At 37.3% G+C, this 18,400-nt stretch overlaps 2 protein-coding genes across 2 annotated transcripts in view; one reads left to right on the top strand and one right to left on the bottom strand.

The window, feature by feature from the left end:
* UPP2 (uridine phosphorylase 2) overlaps positions 1–18,400 on the top strand; it is a 454,968-nt gene that overhangs the window by 152,905 nt on the left and 283,663 nt on the right. The window lies entirely within an intron of this gene.
* Positions 1–18,400, bottom strand: part of CCDC148 (coiled-coil domain containing 148) — a 262,434-nt gene that overhangs the window by 70,875 nt on the left and 173,159 nt on the right. Inside the window, exon 11 of the mRNA XM_082395299.1 lies at positions 54–194. Coding sequence (XP_082251425.1) covers positions 54–194 — 141 coding nt within the window. The remainder of the gene's footprint in view (positions 1–53; positions 195–18,400) is intronic.

Here is an 18,400-nt window from a genome sequence, read left to right as displayed (position 1 = left end):
TCAATCAGACAATTAAACATTCATTCACACATTCACAGCAACAGTATAAATACTTTTTTTTTCTTCTCTTTTCTTTGTAACAATTCCTTCTTCTTCCACAGTTTCTCTTTCTCCTCTTCCTTTTCTCTTCTTCTGGCAGAAATTTCCATTTCCACTCTTGCTACCTCTTCCTGGTGGGCTTGCCACTGAAGAACCTGAAATAGAAATTCATTCCAATAACTATACACACTCAAGTGATTTCACAGATCACAAGGAGACTAGGTTTTGAATCAAGCAGATGTCAAAGATTTTCCAAGTACACATTAAAATTCTGTGTGCACATGAGTGTGTGATGTATGTGTAAGATGTGTGTGTGTGTTAGTATGAAAAGGAGAAAGCAACTTTCAAATCACCTCATTCAGAGATTCTTCACTTGGATTCATGGAATGAAATCCTAAAGAGTCTGTGAATTGACTTCAAAGGATCTATGAATTCTCATAAGTATTATGTAAAAGTTTTGTGTTTTTGCACAGCTGTGATTTTCTGGAACAATAGTTCCAGTTTCTGGTCAACAGTTTTCAAATGGTCCTAATATCCTAAAACTTTTAAGAATTACTGATATATTTCATCCTGATTTTTGTAAGTGAATAAAATGAGCCTGAATGAAGATGAAAAAAATGTTAAGACATTTAAAAGAACTTTCTGGGTACTGACAGGTGTTATTGGTAGAAGTATAATTGGCACAGCACTTCTAGAGGACACCGGGCAATATGTAAATACATATCACAATAGAAAACATGCATAATCTTTGACCCACAACCCTACTTTGGGGAAGTTATTCAAAGAAGACAATCAACTGGACAAGTGCACAAAAATGTACCCATGAGGAATATTCACTGCAGTTCTGCTTAAACAGAAAAACTGGAAAGAGTCTAAGTGTCTGGCAACAAGAGATAGCTTAAATTAATTATGGTATCATCATACAATGACTGCCATTGAAAAAGGATCTATATTTCCATATTCATCAACATAGAAAATATCCACAACATATTATTAGATGCAAAAAAGCAGGTGCAAAACCACATTTATAGTATGATCTCATTAATATAAATTATCATCTATGTATCTACACATAGAAAGAGATTTGGAAGGAGGTTTACCAAAACAATAATATTGGTTATCTCTGAATAGTAGCATTTCATGGAATTTAAAAAATTTATTCTTAAGCCTTTCTATGCCAAGTGACATTTTTACAATAAACATGTATTATCTTTGTAAGCAGTAAACCAATGAAACTAACAAAATAAAAACAAACACATGTTCCATGTACACACGTAGCTAACGAAGCAGAGAGGAGGGAGATGGAGAGGTATGCAGAAATTTTTTTTGGAAAAGGAAGAAACTAGCATTCTCAGTTTAATACCTCTTTGCCTTACATATTTGATATAAGCATGACTCATTATGGTAATATATAAAGTGAAAAGTGAATAAATAAAATATCATAGAAATATGATGAGCTAAAATGACTAAATAGTTAAGCTCTTTTTGCACTTTGATTATTCAAAGTTTATTTTCTAAAAATATATTTTGCTCTATTTATCAAAATAACCAAGGAAATTCAGACCCTTGATTTTCAAGCACACTTAGGTTTCCCCATCTACTGCTTATCTTGGCCGTATTTATCTTCTTGTTTTGAACCCTGTTCCTACAATAAGATCATCTATGCCTTCTGTCCTGACCTCCTACTTCCCAACTATTCCTTTCTGTACCCACCTTCCATCTGCAACATGCTATATCAAAATGAAGTGTCCTGTCAAGTGTTGCCAGGGATCACTCTCCTGAATACCTAAAGGATAGTTTTCGGTCCCTCTTTCCTTAACCTCATGGTTGGTACTTAACCCTGTCAACCATCTCTTCATGTTTAAAACTCTTTCCTTCGTCGGCTATAACACTGTTCTCCCCTCCACCAATGAATACTACCTTCTTGTCTTCTTCCTGCTTCCTGTGTCTACCCTATACCCCCAACTGTATTGCTATCCTTTCTCAACCTCAGCCTCTCTCTGTTCGTTATCTGATGTGCTCATCCTCTCCTATGAGTTAACCTATCACTTCTGTTGGTCTGACTCTAAAATGTACAATATCAACTCTGTATTTCTGTCTGCAATCCCACCCTAACAAATGCTTAAAGACTTTGCTGTATGTATGTGCACCCAAAACACAACATTTCCAAAATTAAACTCAACTTCTTTAACTTTGCCATAACTTCACACCAAGCCCTGTGCATCTGCCTCTTCTTTCAAACAATCTTGTTTGTTCTGTGAAACCACAAGTATCTCTGTAGTTTCCATTTTTATTACTATGTACATCTATCAACATGACTAATTCTTTACATTTTACCTCTTACTTGAACAATCTTATATTTCTTAAGCTCAGATGAGCTTTTATTTATAACAAATCAACTTCTAGACTATTGAATTTCCCTAAGCCACTTTGCTGTAATTTCCTAGTCCACCCAAAGTCTATGTGCCAAATGTATTTAGAACAATACCAGAAAGCTCATGGGGTGATGTCAATTTCTTCAAATATGACCTAAATAATTTAGCTTTCTCACTTCCAACCAATGCCCTACTTTAACCTAGCTAATGTGTAATCTCTAGGTAGGTTTTTTCCTGTGCCTTTCCTTATACCACCATTCTTGTTCTTAGCCTCATGGCGTGACCCAAACTATTCCCCCACCTGAAATGCCCTCTGTTCCCCCCTATTTCATAAAGTGCTTCTTGGTCCAGCACGTATCTCACATTTTCCATGAAACATTCTCCAACCCACACTCATCTCTCTTTTATTTCACTTACCATATAACTGTTCTCTAATCATTTTGAGCATAATGTTTCTATTTTCATTTAGAGCAGAGTCCATGATATATATGTATTTTGTTTTCCCCTTATACTGTCTAGCAGAGTGCTAGCACATCATAGGTGCTCAATTAGTACCTATTTAATTTACCAAAATAACATTTTAAAATGGAACCAAATAAATAAAAAAGAAATGATAGCATGAGAATATACCATATTGCAACACATAATGAAATAATGGATCCTCGTTCATGATCATCAATTGCTACTAAAAACTTCATTTTGACAGCTGATAGGAAACGTTATAATGGATGGATCAGGCTGACAACTGTTGAAAACGCTGAATAATCTTAACATCACAGAGAAACAAGCAGTCATTTTGGCATCCTGGTATAAGTATACAACATTCTCCTGAACCATTCTTGCCAAAATATGAAAATGAATATGATCAAATCTCTAGACCTATCTATCAGTTTACAGAAAATTCAGTCAATGGAAAAACACATTAAAGAACACTATGGGAATACAATCAGCAAAACTGAAATTTGAAAAACTTTCAAGGATTTAACAAATTACAAGGAAAAAAGAAGGAAGGGAAAATATGAGTTAAAAGAGATTTAAGAAACATTATCAGCCAAATGCAATATGTGGACAATATTTGGTTTCTGATTTGAATAAACCAAATGTAAAAAAATTTTGAAACAATTAGAGATATTTCAATATTGACTAGTTAGTTGATACTACTATGGAAATTGTTAAAGTTTTTAGGTATGATCATAGTACGGTTATTTTTTTTAAAGAGTCTTTAATTTTAGAGATATATACTGAAATACACATGAAATGATATGATATTTGGGGATTTGCTAACTATTATCCAGTGGGCATGGGAGAGTATGTAAGGGTATTTGATTGATAAGCTGATAATTGCTGAAGTTGAGTGATGATAGATTTTGTATGTTTTTACATTTTTCCATATTAAAATTTTTGTAAAAAAACAAAATAAACCATAAAATATAATGTATGTCCAAAGAGATTTATATAATAAAACACTGTAGTCTCAAGGTTCTCAGACAATGAGACCAGAGATGCAGTGAACTAATGTAAAGAAAAATAGCATACATTCATCCTTTCCGAGTACTGAGACTACTTCTATAAATTTCAGTAGAAAGAGGTTTGTGTTTTGGAACTAGTCTTGTCACCTTTTGACTTAAGACTAATTTATGGGAATTATCATTCAATGACCTTTGCACATGTGATGTCATATGATTTATGAAGCCAAATATAAGCAAATACTTATAACTGGTCAAGATTTCTGTTTCCAAAGGTAAGTATAGCAAGAAAATAACCAGACCAATAAAACTCAGGTAACCCAGTTTATCCACCAATTTACCCAATTGCCCTCCTTGTCATTTGCAAGTCTAAATGATGTTTCTCCTGTTTTCCAGAAAAGATAAGATTATGGTAGTTTTTTAAATGGGCCACACACCATAAATCATGAAACAAATGCAAGTTTAGCAGCCACGAAAGAACATTACCACAGTGGCAGTCAGGAGCGCATTATAAGGAAAGCATTATTTAGATTACTAACTACAGGACATTTTCCCAGTTCTTTAGTTAATACAGTCTTTGAATGAAACCTTAACCTAACAGAGAACAAATGAAGTTTAAAATATGTTCATCTGTTGCAAATAATAAATTAAAATATGTTCATCTGTTGCAAATAATAAATTAAGGATTTAAAATGAAAATGGTTAGTAGTATTATATGTATCCCTTGCTCTTAATGTAAAAGTTAAATGGTTCAAGGGAAATTAATTAACGTACATATTTTCAGGGTGAATAAAGTACTAGAAAAACACAAAATGAAGCCCATGAAAACTTCAAAGGCAATAGTGGAAATTAACATCAAGGCAACAATATTGACACAATTTTACATCACAATTGAAAGCTTTGAAAATAACTCTAAGTGGTGATGCAGTATAAAGGAAATGAGTATTGAACTGCTGGTCAGAATACCAGCTTTTTTGTCTTCTCTCTGCCACTAACCGACAACAATGTTACTTGGAGCAAATGGCTAACCTAGTTTTCTCGCATGTTAAAGGGGAGGACTGGATCAGGTGAGTGCCATACTTCCTTTATGTCCTAATATTCTGATTCTATTTTATATTTTCCTTATATAGAGAGACCACAATATGGCATGCTCCGCAATTGTCTTCTTCAAGCAAAATGAATTGCAATGAGGAACGTCAGTGTTTTATAAGGCTGTTAAATAATAACAGACAATTAAACATTAATTGTGAATTCTACCTGTCATTATTTATGGACGATTGTATCATGTGTGTTGTTTTATATGGGAAAAGTACCATTGACCAGTGCCTGTAACTGATGATTATAAAATATTAAAAACTGCCATACATGAGGGCTTATTGTGTGCCGGGCCTATGCTTTATAAAGGCATTAAGCACATGGCGTGAAGTAATCCTTGAAACAAGCAAGCTATCTTCTTCATGCTTCATCTGGCTAACTTCTCCTTATCCTACTCAACCCTAAGCTTAGTCATCATTTGCTCCAGGAAGCCTTCCCTAACTTACCATGTCCAGGTTAGCTGCCTCTTCCCTACTTTCCTACTTCCCTACTTCCCTAGCAACTTGCCCCTCTCCGGTATTACAGCACACATCAGCATGGAACCATTTGGATTTGCCTATATCTCACACCTGGCTACAAACTTCTTAAGGACAGGGACCAGATTTGTTTTATTCATGGGCTCTCTCCGGAGCCTTGCATGGCATCTGGTACTTAGTAAGGGTTCAAGAAATACTTGTTGGTAAATGCATGGAAAAGGCTCTGAGACTATGCCTGTGAGTTAGATTGACAGTATTTCCCTTTCTCCCCACTGGATTGGTCTTTGGAAAGAAAGGTACCCTCCCCAGACATGCTACCATTTTCTGACTCTTCCACCCTGTGATGACGGATCCTTGCTTTCCTGGTCATAGCTGTTTCCAGGATTCCCAAGCTCTACCTCTGATTGTCTCAGGGAAAATATCCAGAAAACCTTGTCAGGATTTTCAACAATGAATTCCTATTTCTAGCAATGTTAGGGGACGTGTCCAAAAAAGTGTCAAGCAAATCCTTTTCTGTCTTCTCCTTAAATGTTTCTATAAGCTTCTAAATTCAGTTCAGCTGAATAAACTTCAAATTTTCATTTTATTAAATCTTCAAAAGTGTGATAGTTCCATTAAATTTTCCACATGTACCACCATTTTTCAATATTACTTAACTAAGCTTTTTTATCTTATGTGTTCCATTTATGTTTAAACTCCACTCATGAAATACAGTACCTGTGATTTCACATATATTATTAAAGCTTTCTATACTCTTCTTAGCATTTTTGCTTAGCAGAAAGATTTGGCTTTTCCTCTTGGTTTCACAATTGTCCTTTGGTTTCTTGGGTGACTTCATAAGTGCATTTTTTATCACCTCTCTTTGATAACTACTTTCCATTTTCTGTGACTTTTTATCAGTCGTTTACAGAATCTCAATGATTATGCACTATTATCTTGACTGTTTCATGTCCTTTTCTTTTCAAATAAAATCTTGCAAAGTTTCATTTAATTGGGTCCCAGACAGTCTTAACCTTAGTGTAAAACAAGACTTGCAGAGGAAGAAACAAACTAAATGTTAATAAGTGGAAAACTATCAACATATATTTTTTCCTAAGGGACAAAAGTTACAAACCTATCAGTCTATTTTATTTACGAAGCTGACAAAGCCAGATTGTATAATGGAGACAGAAAATGGGGCTAACAGTCAGGAAATCACTTGCCTGCTGGCTATGAGATCTAGGGAAACCATTTCCCATTTCTGGGCCTCAAATCCTCTTTGAAAAAGGAAAACTAAATCGGTTTTTCAAACAAAGGGTTACAACACATTAGTGGATAATGAAATAAATTTTATGGATGGGAACTAGCATTTCTTTATGGAAGAAAATATCAGAGAGCATCTCATGTCATTACAGTAATGCTGTTTCAAGAAATTTTAATTTCCATTATGTGTATGTATCTGTGTGTGTGTGTTGTGTATTCATTTGTGATGTAAAATACATTTCTCACTGTAGGTCACAGTGAAAGAAGCTTGAAAAACACAGCAGGATGTTCTCTATAATCGCTTCCAATGCTGAGATTCTATGGCTCTCTGATATAAAGACCAAAGCTACTGTGTTGCCATCATTAAGCCACAGTCCTTATTCCTTCTATAATACAATCAACCCAGAAGCATGATGAGAGAACCCAGGTTTTGAAGTCAGAAACCTTGAGTCCTATTACCCCTGTGACTTATTAATGGTATTCCCTGGGGTACATTGTTTAACCACCTGTAACTTCTGAATAATGTAAAATGGGATAACAATGACACACACCTTACAGGATTGCTGTGCAAATACCATCAATTTGCACAAGCCAGAAACTCAGGAATCATCCTGACACTGTCTGTCCCTGACACTCCACATATAATCCATTACCAAGTCCTGTAGACTGTGCATCCGACTATCACTTGGACCCACATTCGATTCTATCTTCAGGGCTCCCATCCTAGTGCTACCCGGATATATCCTGCATCCACTCTGGTTTCATTCCCTGCCCACACCCCTATCTCACTTCCTACACTTTCAATGGTTTTTAGCACTCTTGGGGTGAAGTCTGAACTCCAAACTATGGACTACAAGACCTCTAGGGTTTGGCCCTGCCTATGTCTGCAGCCCCAACTCCTAACCTCACACCAATCACAGACTCACCCTCTTGCTCCAGGAGCCCTGGCCATCATCCAGCCCCTAAACAAGCCACATTTCCTCCAGCTACGTGGATGTTGAACATGCCATTTCCTTTGCTTGGAATGCTCCTCCCCTCCTCTTTGCCTCATCCACACATTTTCCTAATCAATACTTAGTCCCAGATTTCAGCTCCATTGTCTGTCAGGGAAGCCTTACCCACCCACCCTATAGGAGATAAAGCCCTCTAGCTGCATGCTCCCATAACATTGTTTACTTTTTCTTCAATGTACTTAGCACAGTTTGAAATCAGACATTCAGTCCTGTGATTACATTACCAGTGTCTGTTACCCCACTAGACTCTGATCTCCATGAAGAAGGGACCATATCTGATTGGCTCACCATGGTATCTCCAGTGCCTTACACACCACCTGACACCTAATAGATGCTCAATAAATATGTTTGAATGGGTGAATAAATGAGATAAAAAAGCATAAATGCTACACAAATGTTTACTATATTCCTGGATTGCTGCAATTGCTTTCTAGCTGACTTTCCTGACTTCAGTGTCATTTTGATTCAACCCATTCAGTAGATATTTGTCTATTGGATTTTCACATATTTTTGCTCCCTTACACATGATTCTAATAGCAGTGGCTTTGCATTTGCCACCATTTCAAGTGGCTCCTATGGCCATTTATTTATTTGGACATCACCTTATTCAAAGGAGGACTCAATCTTTTAAGGCATATGTGAACTTGACCTCACGCATATGACTTTATTTCCTATTATTCCCCAGAGCAAATAGGCCAGACCTTCCTCTTCCTCCTCTGTCTCTTCCTCTCTTCCCTACTGCTACACACCCATGTTTATCTCTGTCACTGGCCTTTACCCAAGAAGCCCTCACTCCTGCTCATCTGTCCTTCAAGGTCATTCAGGGCCCCTTCCTAATGACTTCTCCACCATTTGTCAATCCAATCTCTGATATGCATCCTTGATAGTGTCTAAAAACAGATGACATCCAAGCACTCTTTAACTACTTTGCTTTATCTTCATTCCACTTATCACTATATAAAATTATATTATTACCCTAAGATTTCTCAACAAAAGGATAATTTTTTTCTTTCTCTTGTATCCATATGAGATGCTGGACAGCTAAACCTATTGTGGTCATCATTTCCAATAAATGTAAATCAAACCATCGTGCTGTACACCTTAAACTTATACAGTGAGGTATGTCAATTATTTCTCAATAAAACTGGAAAATATTATATTATTGATCAGTTGATTTATTTTCTTATCATTGTTTCTCACTATACTTTAAACTCCATGACAGCAGAGACTTGGCCTTTTTTACTTTCTAACCCCACTCCTGGAACAGTGCCTCACCCAAAGTAGGTGCTTAATGAATATTTCTTGGTTGAATGAGTAAGAATGGCTCTCATCAAAAAGATAAGAATTAATGAGTGTTGGAGAGGACGTGGAGAAAAGGGAACCCTTGTACACTGTTGGTGGGAATGTAAGTTGGTGCAGCCACTACGGAAAACAGTATGGAGGTTCCCAAAAGATTAAAAATAGAACTTTCATACAATCCAGCAATTCTACTTCTGGGTATTTACCCAAAGGAAATGAAATCACTATCTTGAAAAGATATCTATACCCCCAACTTTATTGCAGCATTATTTAAAATAGCTGAGACATGGAAACAACCCAAGTGTCCATTGACAGATGAATGGATAAAGAAAATGTGGTACACAAATACAATGGAATATTATTCAGCCATAAAAAAGAAGGAAACCCTGCCATTTCCAACAACACAGATAGACCTTGAGGGCATTATGCTAAGTGAAATAAGTCAGACAGAGAAAGACAAATACTGTATGATCTCACTTACATGTGGAATCTAAAACAAAAAACAAACCAAAAAATAAACTTTTAGATACAGAGAACAGATTGGTGGTTGCCAGAGACAGTGGCAGGGGGTGGGGAGTGTCAAAATGGGTGAAGGGGGTCAAAAGGTACAAAATTCCAGTTATAAGATAAGTCCTAGGGATATAATGTACAGCATAGTGACTATAGTTAACAATACTGTATTGTATATTTGAAAACTGCTGAGAGGGTAAATCTTAAGAGTTCTCATCACAAGAGAAAAAAATAGTAATTACATGTGGTGGTGAATGTTACCTAAACTTATTGTGATAATCATTTCATGCAATATATACATATTTCAAATCACTATACTGTATGCCTAAAATTAACACAAAATTATATCAATTATATCTCAGATTTTAAAAAAGAAAAAAAAAGGTTTTGTTAATTAGCCATTTCACATACATATCCCAGTTCCCAACTAGATTATATGCTTCTTATATTCTGAGGTCAAAGTTTAGACAATTTTTGTAATCTACAAAATCAACTACAATGCTAAATTCATAGAAGGTACTCTGTAAAGGTCAGTATTAAAGATATCTGTGATCTAACAAACATCTTGCAAGAAAGTTGAGACAACTTTCTGCTGAGCCCTAAATTTAATTTCAGTATCAGGGATTTTCCACAAAGCCACCAACCCCAGATATGACTACACTTTTGATTCTGCAATTTGAGCTTTCTTATCTTGGGCTATGGTTAAAAATAAAATACAAATAAAATATTTAGCACATTTGCCTAACAAGGCATTTGCCTAATTAATGCAAGTGAAACAGATTACAGAAAGGAGGATGACTTATCTAGAATCCTTTCCTATAATTAGGATGGTATGCTGTCTATAGGGAGAAAGAGGGAGATATGTATTATATAATGTAAATAAGTATTAGTAAACTATTTTTAAATTCACAGGTTTATACTAGCATAACCATACACCTCAAAGCTCTGATATTTTTCCCTTAGAGTTATTATTTTAATGAATAAAAACCTCAAGAGAAATGCTCATAGATCAGTAACCACTGGAATAGACTTTTTTTTATGAGAATAAGATAATTTTGGAGCTATGAAGTGGAGACCACTGCTGAGAACAAAAATTAAGGAAAGTGATTACAGAGTGTGATAAAAACTGATTACAGTTTATGGATTTCCTAACTCATAGGACCCAAATAGGAAGCCATCAATGAGAATACTTTTCTTACTTATCAACACAGTTCTTTCTAGATACAGCACAGAATCAACAACAGATAATTTAAAGAACTTGGCAATACTTTTAATCTCTTCACACAAACTCATTACATCTTACTTATAAAGGGGGGCCAAGAAGAGAAGTGGAGATCACAAGAAGATTAACTGGGAATAATCATAAAGTGACTTCCATTATCATCAGCAAAACCCCCCTTCACTTAGTGTGTTATTCAGCAATAAATATTTCAAACTAGATATAGTGCATATTGATTTATACGTATTGCCTGAATGCCTTCCTGCAGAAAGAACAGTCAGAACATATCAGAAAAAATAAGCAATATCTTCTTAGGGGAAAAATAAAAGCAATAGGAAAAAAGGGAGGAGGGGAAGATAAAAGGTAAGAAAAAATTAAGGAACCATTATATGCATGCAAAGGGGGCTCACCCAGATGATCCCCCAAAATGTCAACGGAAGTTACAGACATCAATTCCCTGAGCATGCACAAGATGATAAATCCTGTCACCTTGAACTTTTTCCAAATAGATACTAAGAAAGAGGCAGGATGCTATACTGATATTACAATATGTTCGTGGAGATGGGAAATCTTATTCTTTTCCATAAAGTCTTGGTAAACCTCTGAAATGAATGTTCTGAGCAGATAAAAAACTAGAACAATCTGCATTATTTTGAATTCATTTGTTTTATGTTCAAGATTGAACCAGTTTTGCTTCTAAATGACAACTCCACTGCAGCTCATTTATACGTTCCTCCAATTTCCCCAACCTTCTAATTACTTATTCTGTATACATTTCTTGAAGGAATAGCTATGACCCCTTATAAAAAATTATATACTATTCAGCCAAGGAGACAACTCTGTCCTAATCCATAAAAACATATTAAACAGAAGATATAAAGCATGATGGTGTGAATCTAACTGCTACTTATGCCAGGAGATTTAGAAATTTGGTCTTTTAAGTCTATGTTCTATTGCAAGTTTCCTGCGTATAGATATTTACTCCCAGCTAGAAAAAAGATCCTATCTGTCATTACAGAGCTAATGTAACTGACCAATAATTCTATACATCATTATGTGCAAACGTCTTGGGGATTATTTAGATTTAAAACTGTTTTGCCAGGGCTTCCGTGGTGGCGCAGTGGTTGAGAATCTGCCTGCCAATGCAGGGGACACGGGTTCGAGCCCTGGTCTGGGAAGATCCCACATGCTGCAGAGCAACTAGGCCCGTGAGCCACAACTACTGAGCCTGCGCGTCTGGAGCCTGTGCTCCGCAACAAGAGAGGCCGTGACAGTGAGAGGCCCGCGCACTGCGATGAAGAGTGGCCCCCACTCGCCGCAACTAGAGAAAGCCCTCGCACAGAAACAAAAACCCAACACAGCCAAAAATAAATAAATAAATAAATAAATTTAAAAAAAAAACAAAACTGTTTTGCCTTTTCATGGGAGTCAGATGAGTTATGGCATTCCAGGTTTCTCATGTGTGATTCCTTTGTCATGCACATTCCATGGATCACATAGCGAGAGGCTCTAATCCTTGAATAATATTGCCATTAGCACTTAAATTGAGACATATTCTTTGAAATTAATAAGAAAAGGTCTCTATAATTGAATAAAAGAATATTTAAGAGTTAATAAGATGTCAGAATTAATAACACTGATTATACATCTTCATGTGCTAGCTGGACCCACCTCTGGTGTTCCCAGGCTTTCCTTTTTGGTTCTTTCCTTTTCACTCAGCCCATTGGGCCTCCAGTACCATGAATGTGGTCACAACTCCCAATTCCATGGCTCTAGATCCACATTTCCAACTGCCTACTGGGTAACCCACAGCCCTCTAAAAGCAACACATTCAAAGACAGAATCACTATCCTTCCTTCAGAACCTGTATTCCCTATCCAGGTTGATGGCATCATAGATCATCACCCCGTTGCCCAAGCCAAGAGCCACTCTAGACTCCTTTCTCTCCAATACCCTTCCCATTCTGTCACTAAATCCTCCTTAATACGTCTAGACTCCTTTATGACACCTCCAGCCCCAAAGCTAATAAGTTCAGTTAAACTTTCATCATCCTTTCCTAGACTTAGAGAATTAGTCCTAACTGGACTCCCCACTTTCAGATTTATCCCATGTCAATCCATCCTCCACATCATGCCTGAAAAATCCTTTTATAATGAAAAATCTGATATTACTTCACTGCCTCAAGCCTTTCAATGGCTCCCCATTGTCTCCAGCAGAGGCATAAGTTCAAATATCTGTTGGGGCCAGGCAAATATCAAAAGCAAGGAAAGGGGGCTGGGTGTAAGACACCCAAGTGGTAGTAGGAACTGGACCCAGATGGACAGGCACATGCTCCACCTAAATGCACCTAAGGAAGGCAGTTGCTTTTGACTCTCACCAGTTGTTGCCACATAGAAATGCAGGGCCCAGGTAACCAGATATTCCAATTTTTCAGGAGAATCTGGAAGTCTGGATTTGTATGCACATTTTCTAATATTTTAATGTTGAAAATATACCCACATTTTTAAAAACAAATATATGAAGCCCCAATTTCATATTTAGGCTATCAGTTTTCAACTTCTCATCTACCAGATAGAATTCAAACTCTTAGCATGACATATCATCTCCCCCATTATCTATCAAAGAATATTCTTTTTTCACCCTCCCTGTACCCAAACCATACTACTTGCACCTATAACAAACTACATGCAATTCTTCAAACATGCCATGCTGTTTTAGTTCCCCATGCCTTTGAATAGTCTTTCCTACTTCTGAAATACCCTGATCCCCGACCCAACTCTTGTTTTAGTAGGAAATTGTTATTCACTTTTCCAGTCTTAGCTCAAGCATCTCTTTCTCTGTAAAGCCTTCCTGGATCCAGTCACGATAAGACAATTATCTTTGGTGTCACCACCACCTCTAGGACATAACCATATGACTCACCAGTCCTACTGGTATGCATCCAAGTGAATTAATAGAATTATTATAAAATTAATCTCACTAAATTGAAATCATTTATTTTAAAGTTACCTCCTCTATCAGCCAAGGGACCTCTTTTAGGGCAAAGACTTATTTCAGCTTTTTACATCTATTCTCAACCCACAGCTTATTTAGTAAATACATAATAGTATTAGAACTAAATAGGAGATAAGAGACTTGTGCCATTTTCCCCAGTTGATAACAAAGTATTAATAATAGGAAAACAAGATCTTCACTGATGTCTGAAAGAACTAAATTTTGCTTTCAAATAAGTAGAACAGCTTCAGCTTTAACTGAAAAATACTTTAACCTGCCTCTTCTCCTAGGCTGGTCAGTCCTTCACTCGTTATGCAGTGGCTTCAGGCCTGTTTACTGTCTCTTGACCCTGTAAGTTTTGCCTTTTCCAGTTTTATATAAAAGGGATTATACAGCAGTAGTCTTTGGGCTTGGCTTCTTTCACTTAGCATAACGCACCTGAGATTCACCCATGTTGTTGCACGTATATAAGTTGATTCCTTTGGGTCGTTGGGAAATATTCTGTTGCGTGGATGCACCACAGATTGTTTATCCACCCACTAGTTTTAGGACATTTGGGTTGTTTCCAGTTTTTGGCGATTACAATTAAGCTGTTCATAAACATTTGCTGAAGGTTTTTGTATAAACGTAAGTTTTCATTTCATTCGGATACATACCCAGTAGGATTGCTGAGTCATATGGTTAAGCGTAAGTTTAACTTTATAAGAAATTGTCAAACTATTTTTCCAAAGTGGCTGTACCATCCTGCAGTTCCATCAGTAATGTATGAGAGTTCCAGTTGCTTCACATTCTCACTGGAACTTGATATTGTCAGATTTCTGGATAGTCAGTTTTTAGGGGGGAGTAGGAGTGGTTGAAGCCATTCTAACAGAAGTGTAGCAGTTTATCATTGTGGTTTCAGTTTGCCTGACCTCTTCTAAATCATTTTTTCTTCACTCTTCTTTATTAGTTGCTATATCAGACATCTCTCTGTCCCACCTCATACCCTCTTGGCCAACCTTTTGACTGCAGCTGTTGTTGTGGCAACCAGCTGCTCACAGGTGGGACCTGAAAGCAACTCAACCTCACCTCACTTCCACGATGTATCTCACACTTTCTGCCCCATGGCTTCTCTGTCCCCACCCCACATGTGAAATATGTGTAAAAACCTTCTCGTTCTGATGCATGTGTAAACCTAGAAATGCGAGAAAGTTTACACTCTAATGGACAACTCTTGACGAATGGTGAATTGAAGCTGGTGAATACATACTCCTCCCCTTGGAAGGATAGTTCCATTCCTTGGAAGAATAGTTCTAAGACATTTTCTCTATGGTGCCTCACAGGCTTCCTCAGTAGAAATGAACACAGACTAACATTATGTTGCCCACAGTGGTGATCAGCAAAATAATATATCCTAGACATGGCTTTCCCTCCTTTCTTGTTTGACTCTTTCAAAGCCCCTACTTTTCTTCCTTGAGGTCACTTTCCAAAATAAATTACCTGCACACAAGCCCTTATCTTGGTTCCTGCCTTAGGTGGTATACAGGCTAAGTCACCTTTGGAAAGTATCTCAGCTCAAAGGGGAAGTCAATAACAGAACAAAGCAGAACTTATGCTGCTACTCTCCATAAGGGACACAACACATTTTTTTTTCCTCTTTGGTGAGTACTATATTTAGGCATGTCTTCTAGCATGAGATATAAGACTGCAAAGTTATATGACTAAACTGTTGGATTTTTTTTCTTTTAGATTTTTATTTTTAAATTTATTTATTTAATTTATTTATTTTTGGCTGTGTTGGATCTTCGTTTCTGTGCAAGGGCTTTCTCCAGTTGCGGCAAGCGGGGGCCACTCTTCATTGCGGTGTGCGGGTCTCTCACTATCGCGGCCTCTCTTGTTGCCGAGCACAGGCTCCAGACGCGCAGGCTCAGTAGTTGTGGCTCACGGGCCCAGTTGATCCGGGCATGTGGGATCTTCCCAGACCAGGGCTCGAACCCGTGTCCCCTGCATTGGCAGGCACATTCTCAACCACTGCGCCACCAGGGAAGCCCTGTTGGATTTTTAATACTTAAATGTCTCTTCAATTAGAACCTTAAGATAGTATTTTAAATTTATTGAAAACAATAAAATATTAATGTCAACTTGTTAAACATTAATACTTATTTTCATTTTTTAAATATTTTTTCTATTTTTAAAAATTAATTAATTTATTTTTGGCTGCGTTGGGTCTTCGTTGCTGCACGCAGGCTTTCTCTAGTTGCAGCAAGTGGGGGCTGCTCTTCGTTGCTGTGCGCGGGTTTCTCATTGCAGTGGCTTCTCCTGTTGCAGAGCACGGGCTCTAGGTGCACGGGCTTGAGTAGTTGTGGCACGCGGGCTTCAGTAGTTGTGGCACACGGGCTCAGTAGTTGTGGCTCCAAGCTCTAGAGCGCAGGCTCAGTAGTTGTGGCGCATGGGCTTAGTTACTCTGTGGCATGTGGGATCTTCCCATGCCAGGGCTCGAACCCATGTCCCCTACAATGGCAGGCGGATTCTTAACCACTGTGCCACCAGGGAAGTCCCTAAACATTAATATTTAACTTTTATTCTTCACTAAAGTAATTTGTAAATTTGCATTGTCTTATTTTACTTGCACATTTTGTGACAGAGCCTCATTGGAGTGATATGGAAAACTACTGAGGTGGCTTGCCTAGGTGTAGTCTCTTACTCGAGGGAGATTTACTGTGTACAAGGGTTCACACCAGGTCTGGAGAGAGGACATGAGTGACAGTGACTCTTGTGTCATTTAGAACAGAAGCAAATAACAAAGGAAAGGATTACTTTATTTTATATGAGGAACAGAGTCCTTGATCCTGATAACTCTAGGCTACTAAAGCTATACTCAAGTGTCTCCAATAAAGCTTACCTCTAAGAAATGTCCATAGAGGGAACTATTAATAGGTAAACTTGGGATCTTGTAAAGGTTTGTATTATTATTATCGTGTTTGACAACAGATATCACTTTTCTGGTTGTGCATACAACAGTAGCTTTTGTTAGCAAGCAGAAAAAATCTAGTCTATTCAGAAGGATAGATTTCTCAATTTTCTTGACGACAATACAAGTATAACTCAACTCTCTGGCACAAGTTATTCTGGCACATATACATTACATATATGTGTTGATTACATATATGGGCACTCTTTGTGTGGGGTTCTTTTTTCTATTGTGGAAGCACCCTTAGTATTTTCATAAAAGGTAAAAGCTGACATGTTGGTAGACAGAAGCCACATGTGTGTACTCTTAGAGGATAATCCTGGATTTCATTCACAGTTTATATGCTTCATAGATGAACGGTAGAGAAAAAGTTCCTGGGAAAAATGAGCAATTCAGGTTGGACGTGATTTCAGATTAAAATGTTTAAGAGAAAATTATACAAATAACTGCTTAGTGTTTACAATAATCAAGCATTGTAAACATTTACAACATCCTGCCTTTGTGAAACAGATCTATCCTGTTTCAGCATAATCATCATCACCTTCACTTTCACCAACTAACAGAATTAATGATGCAGATTTTTAAAGTTAATAAGCTATTTTGAGGGTTTTATGTGTACTCTTCTAAATCTTTTAGATAATAATTCACCAGTATACGAGTAGCTTGCAATACATCTATTTTCTTATACTGAAATCAGATAAAATGTTGTCTGCTGACTATTTTCATTTAGGGGTATAACTATCATTTAAACAACATGCCTTAAAACCAAACATAGTGATTTTGTCACAGAAGTAAATTGTTCGTCTTGCCTTCTGAGATGGCCCGCACTCTGTCTGTGGAGTGTGTTTCTCCCGTGGCCCCTCTCACTTTCCAAGACGTCCCCATGCCCTGGGGCCGCTCTCGCCTTTTGAGACAGACCTTATTCTGTCTATGGAATGTATATCTCTCTAAATAAACCCACTTCTTACCTAAAAAAAAAAAAGTAAATTGTTCTTTTCGTTTCTCTATTCCCCTAAACACTCCAGGTTAGAAAGCTCAGGCATCTTACATCCTCTTTGACTCCCTATAGTAAATTAACTTCCATTAATTCATCCTTTGTTTTATTTGATTCTTCTTCTCCATTCCCTCTCCTCCTATCCAGATTCAAAAGGCTAGGCTGATGCTCAGCTTGTTACTAGCAGGGTCAATTATCAGTGAGTTCTGAGGAGACATGAACATTACCTGACAATCTTAAATATAGCATTCCGAAAGGTTTTCATAAGATTTATAGGGGAAATTTCTGGGGAAAGTACAAAGAGCTATAGCTCCACTTGAGACTTACGAATGATCTTGGAACAATCACAGGGACAAGCAGAGCATGTGCTAGAGATGGAGACAAATATATGGGTCCTAAATGCAAGTTGGTCTCCTTGATGGAGGAGAAGGCTTTGGTAATTCGTTTCTACACCTCTGGTTTATAGAAGGTGAAGTATAGTTTTTGGATGAATGGAATAAATTATCCTTAAACGAAATTCAAAAAGAAAAAGAGTACAACTACTGCCCATTCTTTGGCAATTCTTATCTTTGACATAGATAAGAAAAAAGAGAAACTCTGTAATGCCTCAACTATACATCAGGCATGAAACTCCCCAGGCAAGGCGTACTCACACCTTCTGATGAAGCTGCAGAAGCCCTGCCCCAGAGAGTACAACACGTAGTGCTTGTGCCAGGATGGATGTGCCG

The sequence above is a fragment of the Balaenoptera borealis genome (genome assembly GCF_965194805.1).
Source record: "Balaenoptera borealis genome assembly, chromosome: 6".
Classification (NCBI taxonomy): Eukaryota; Metazoa; Chordata; class Mammalia; order Artiodactyla; family Balaenopteridae; genus Balaenoptera; species Balaenoptera borealis.
The sequence above is the reverse complement of the archived record's forward strand: the minus strand, read 5'-3'. Positions and strand labels throughout refer to the sequence as shown.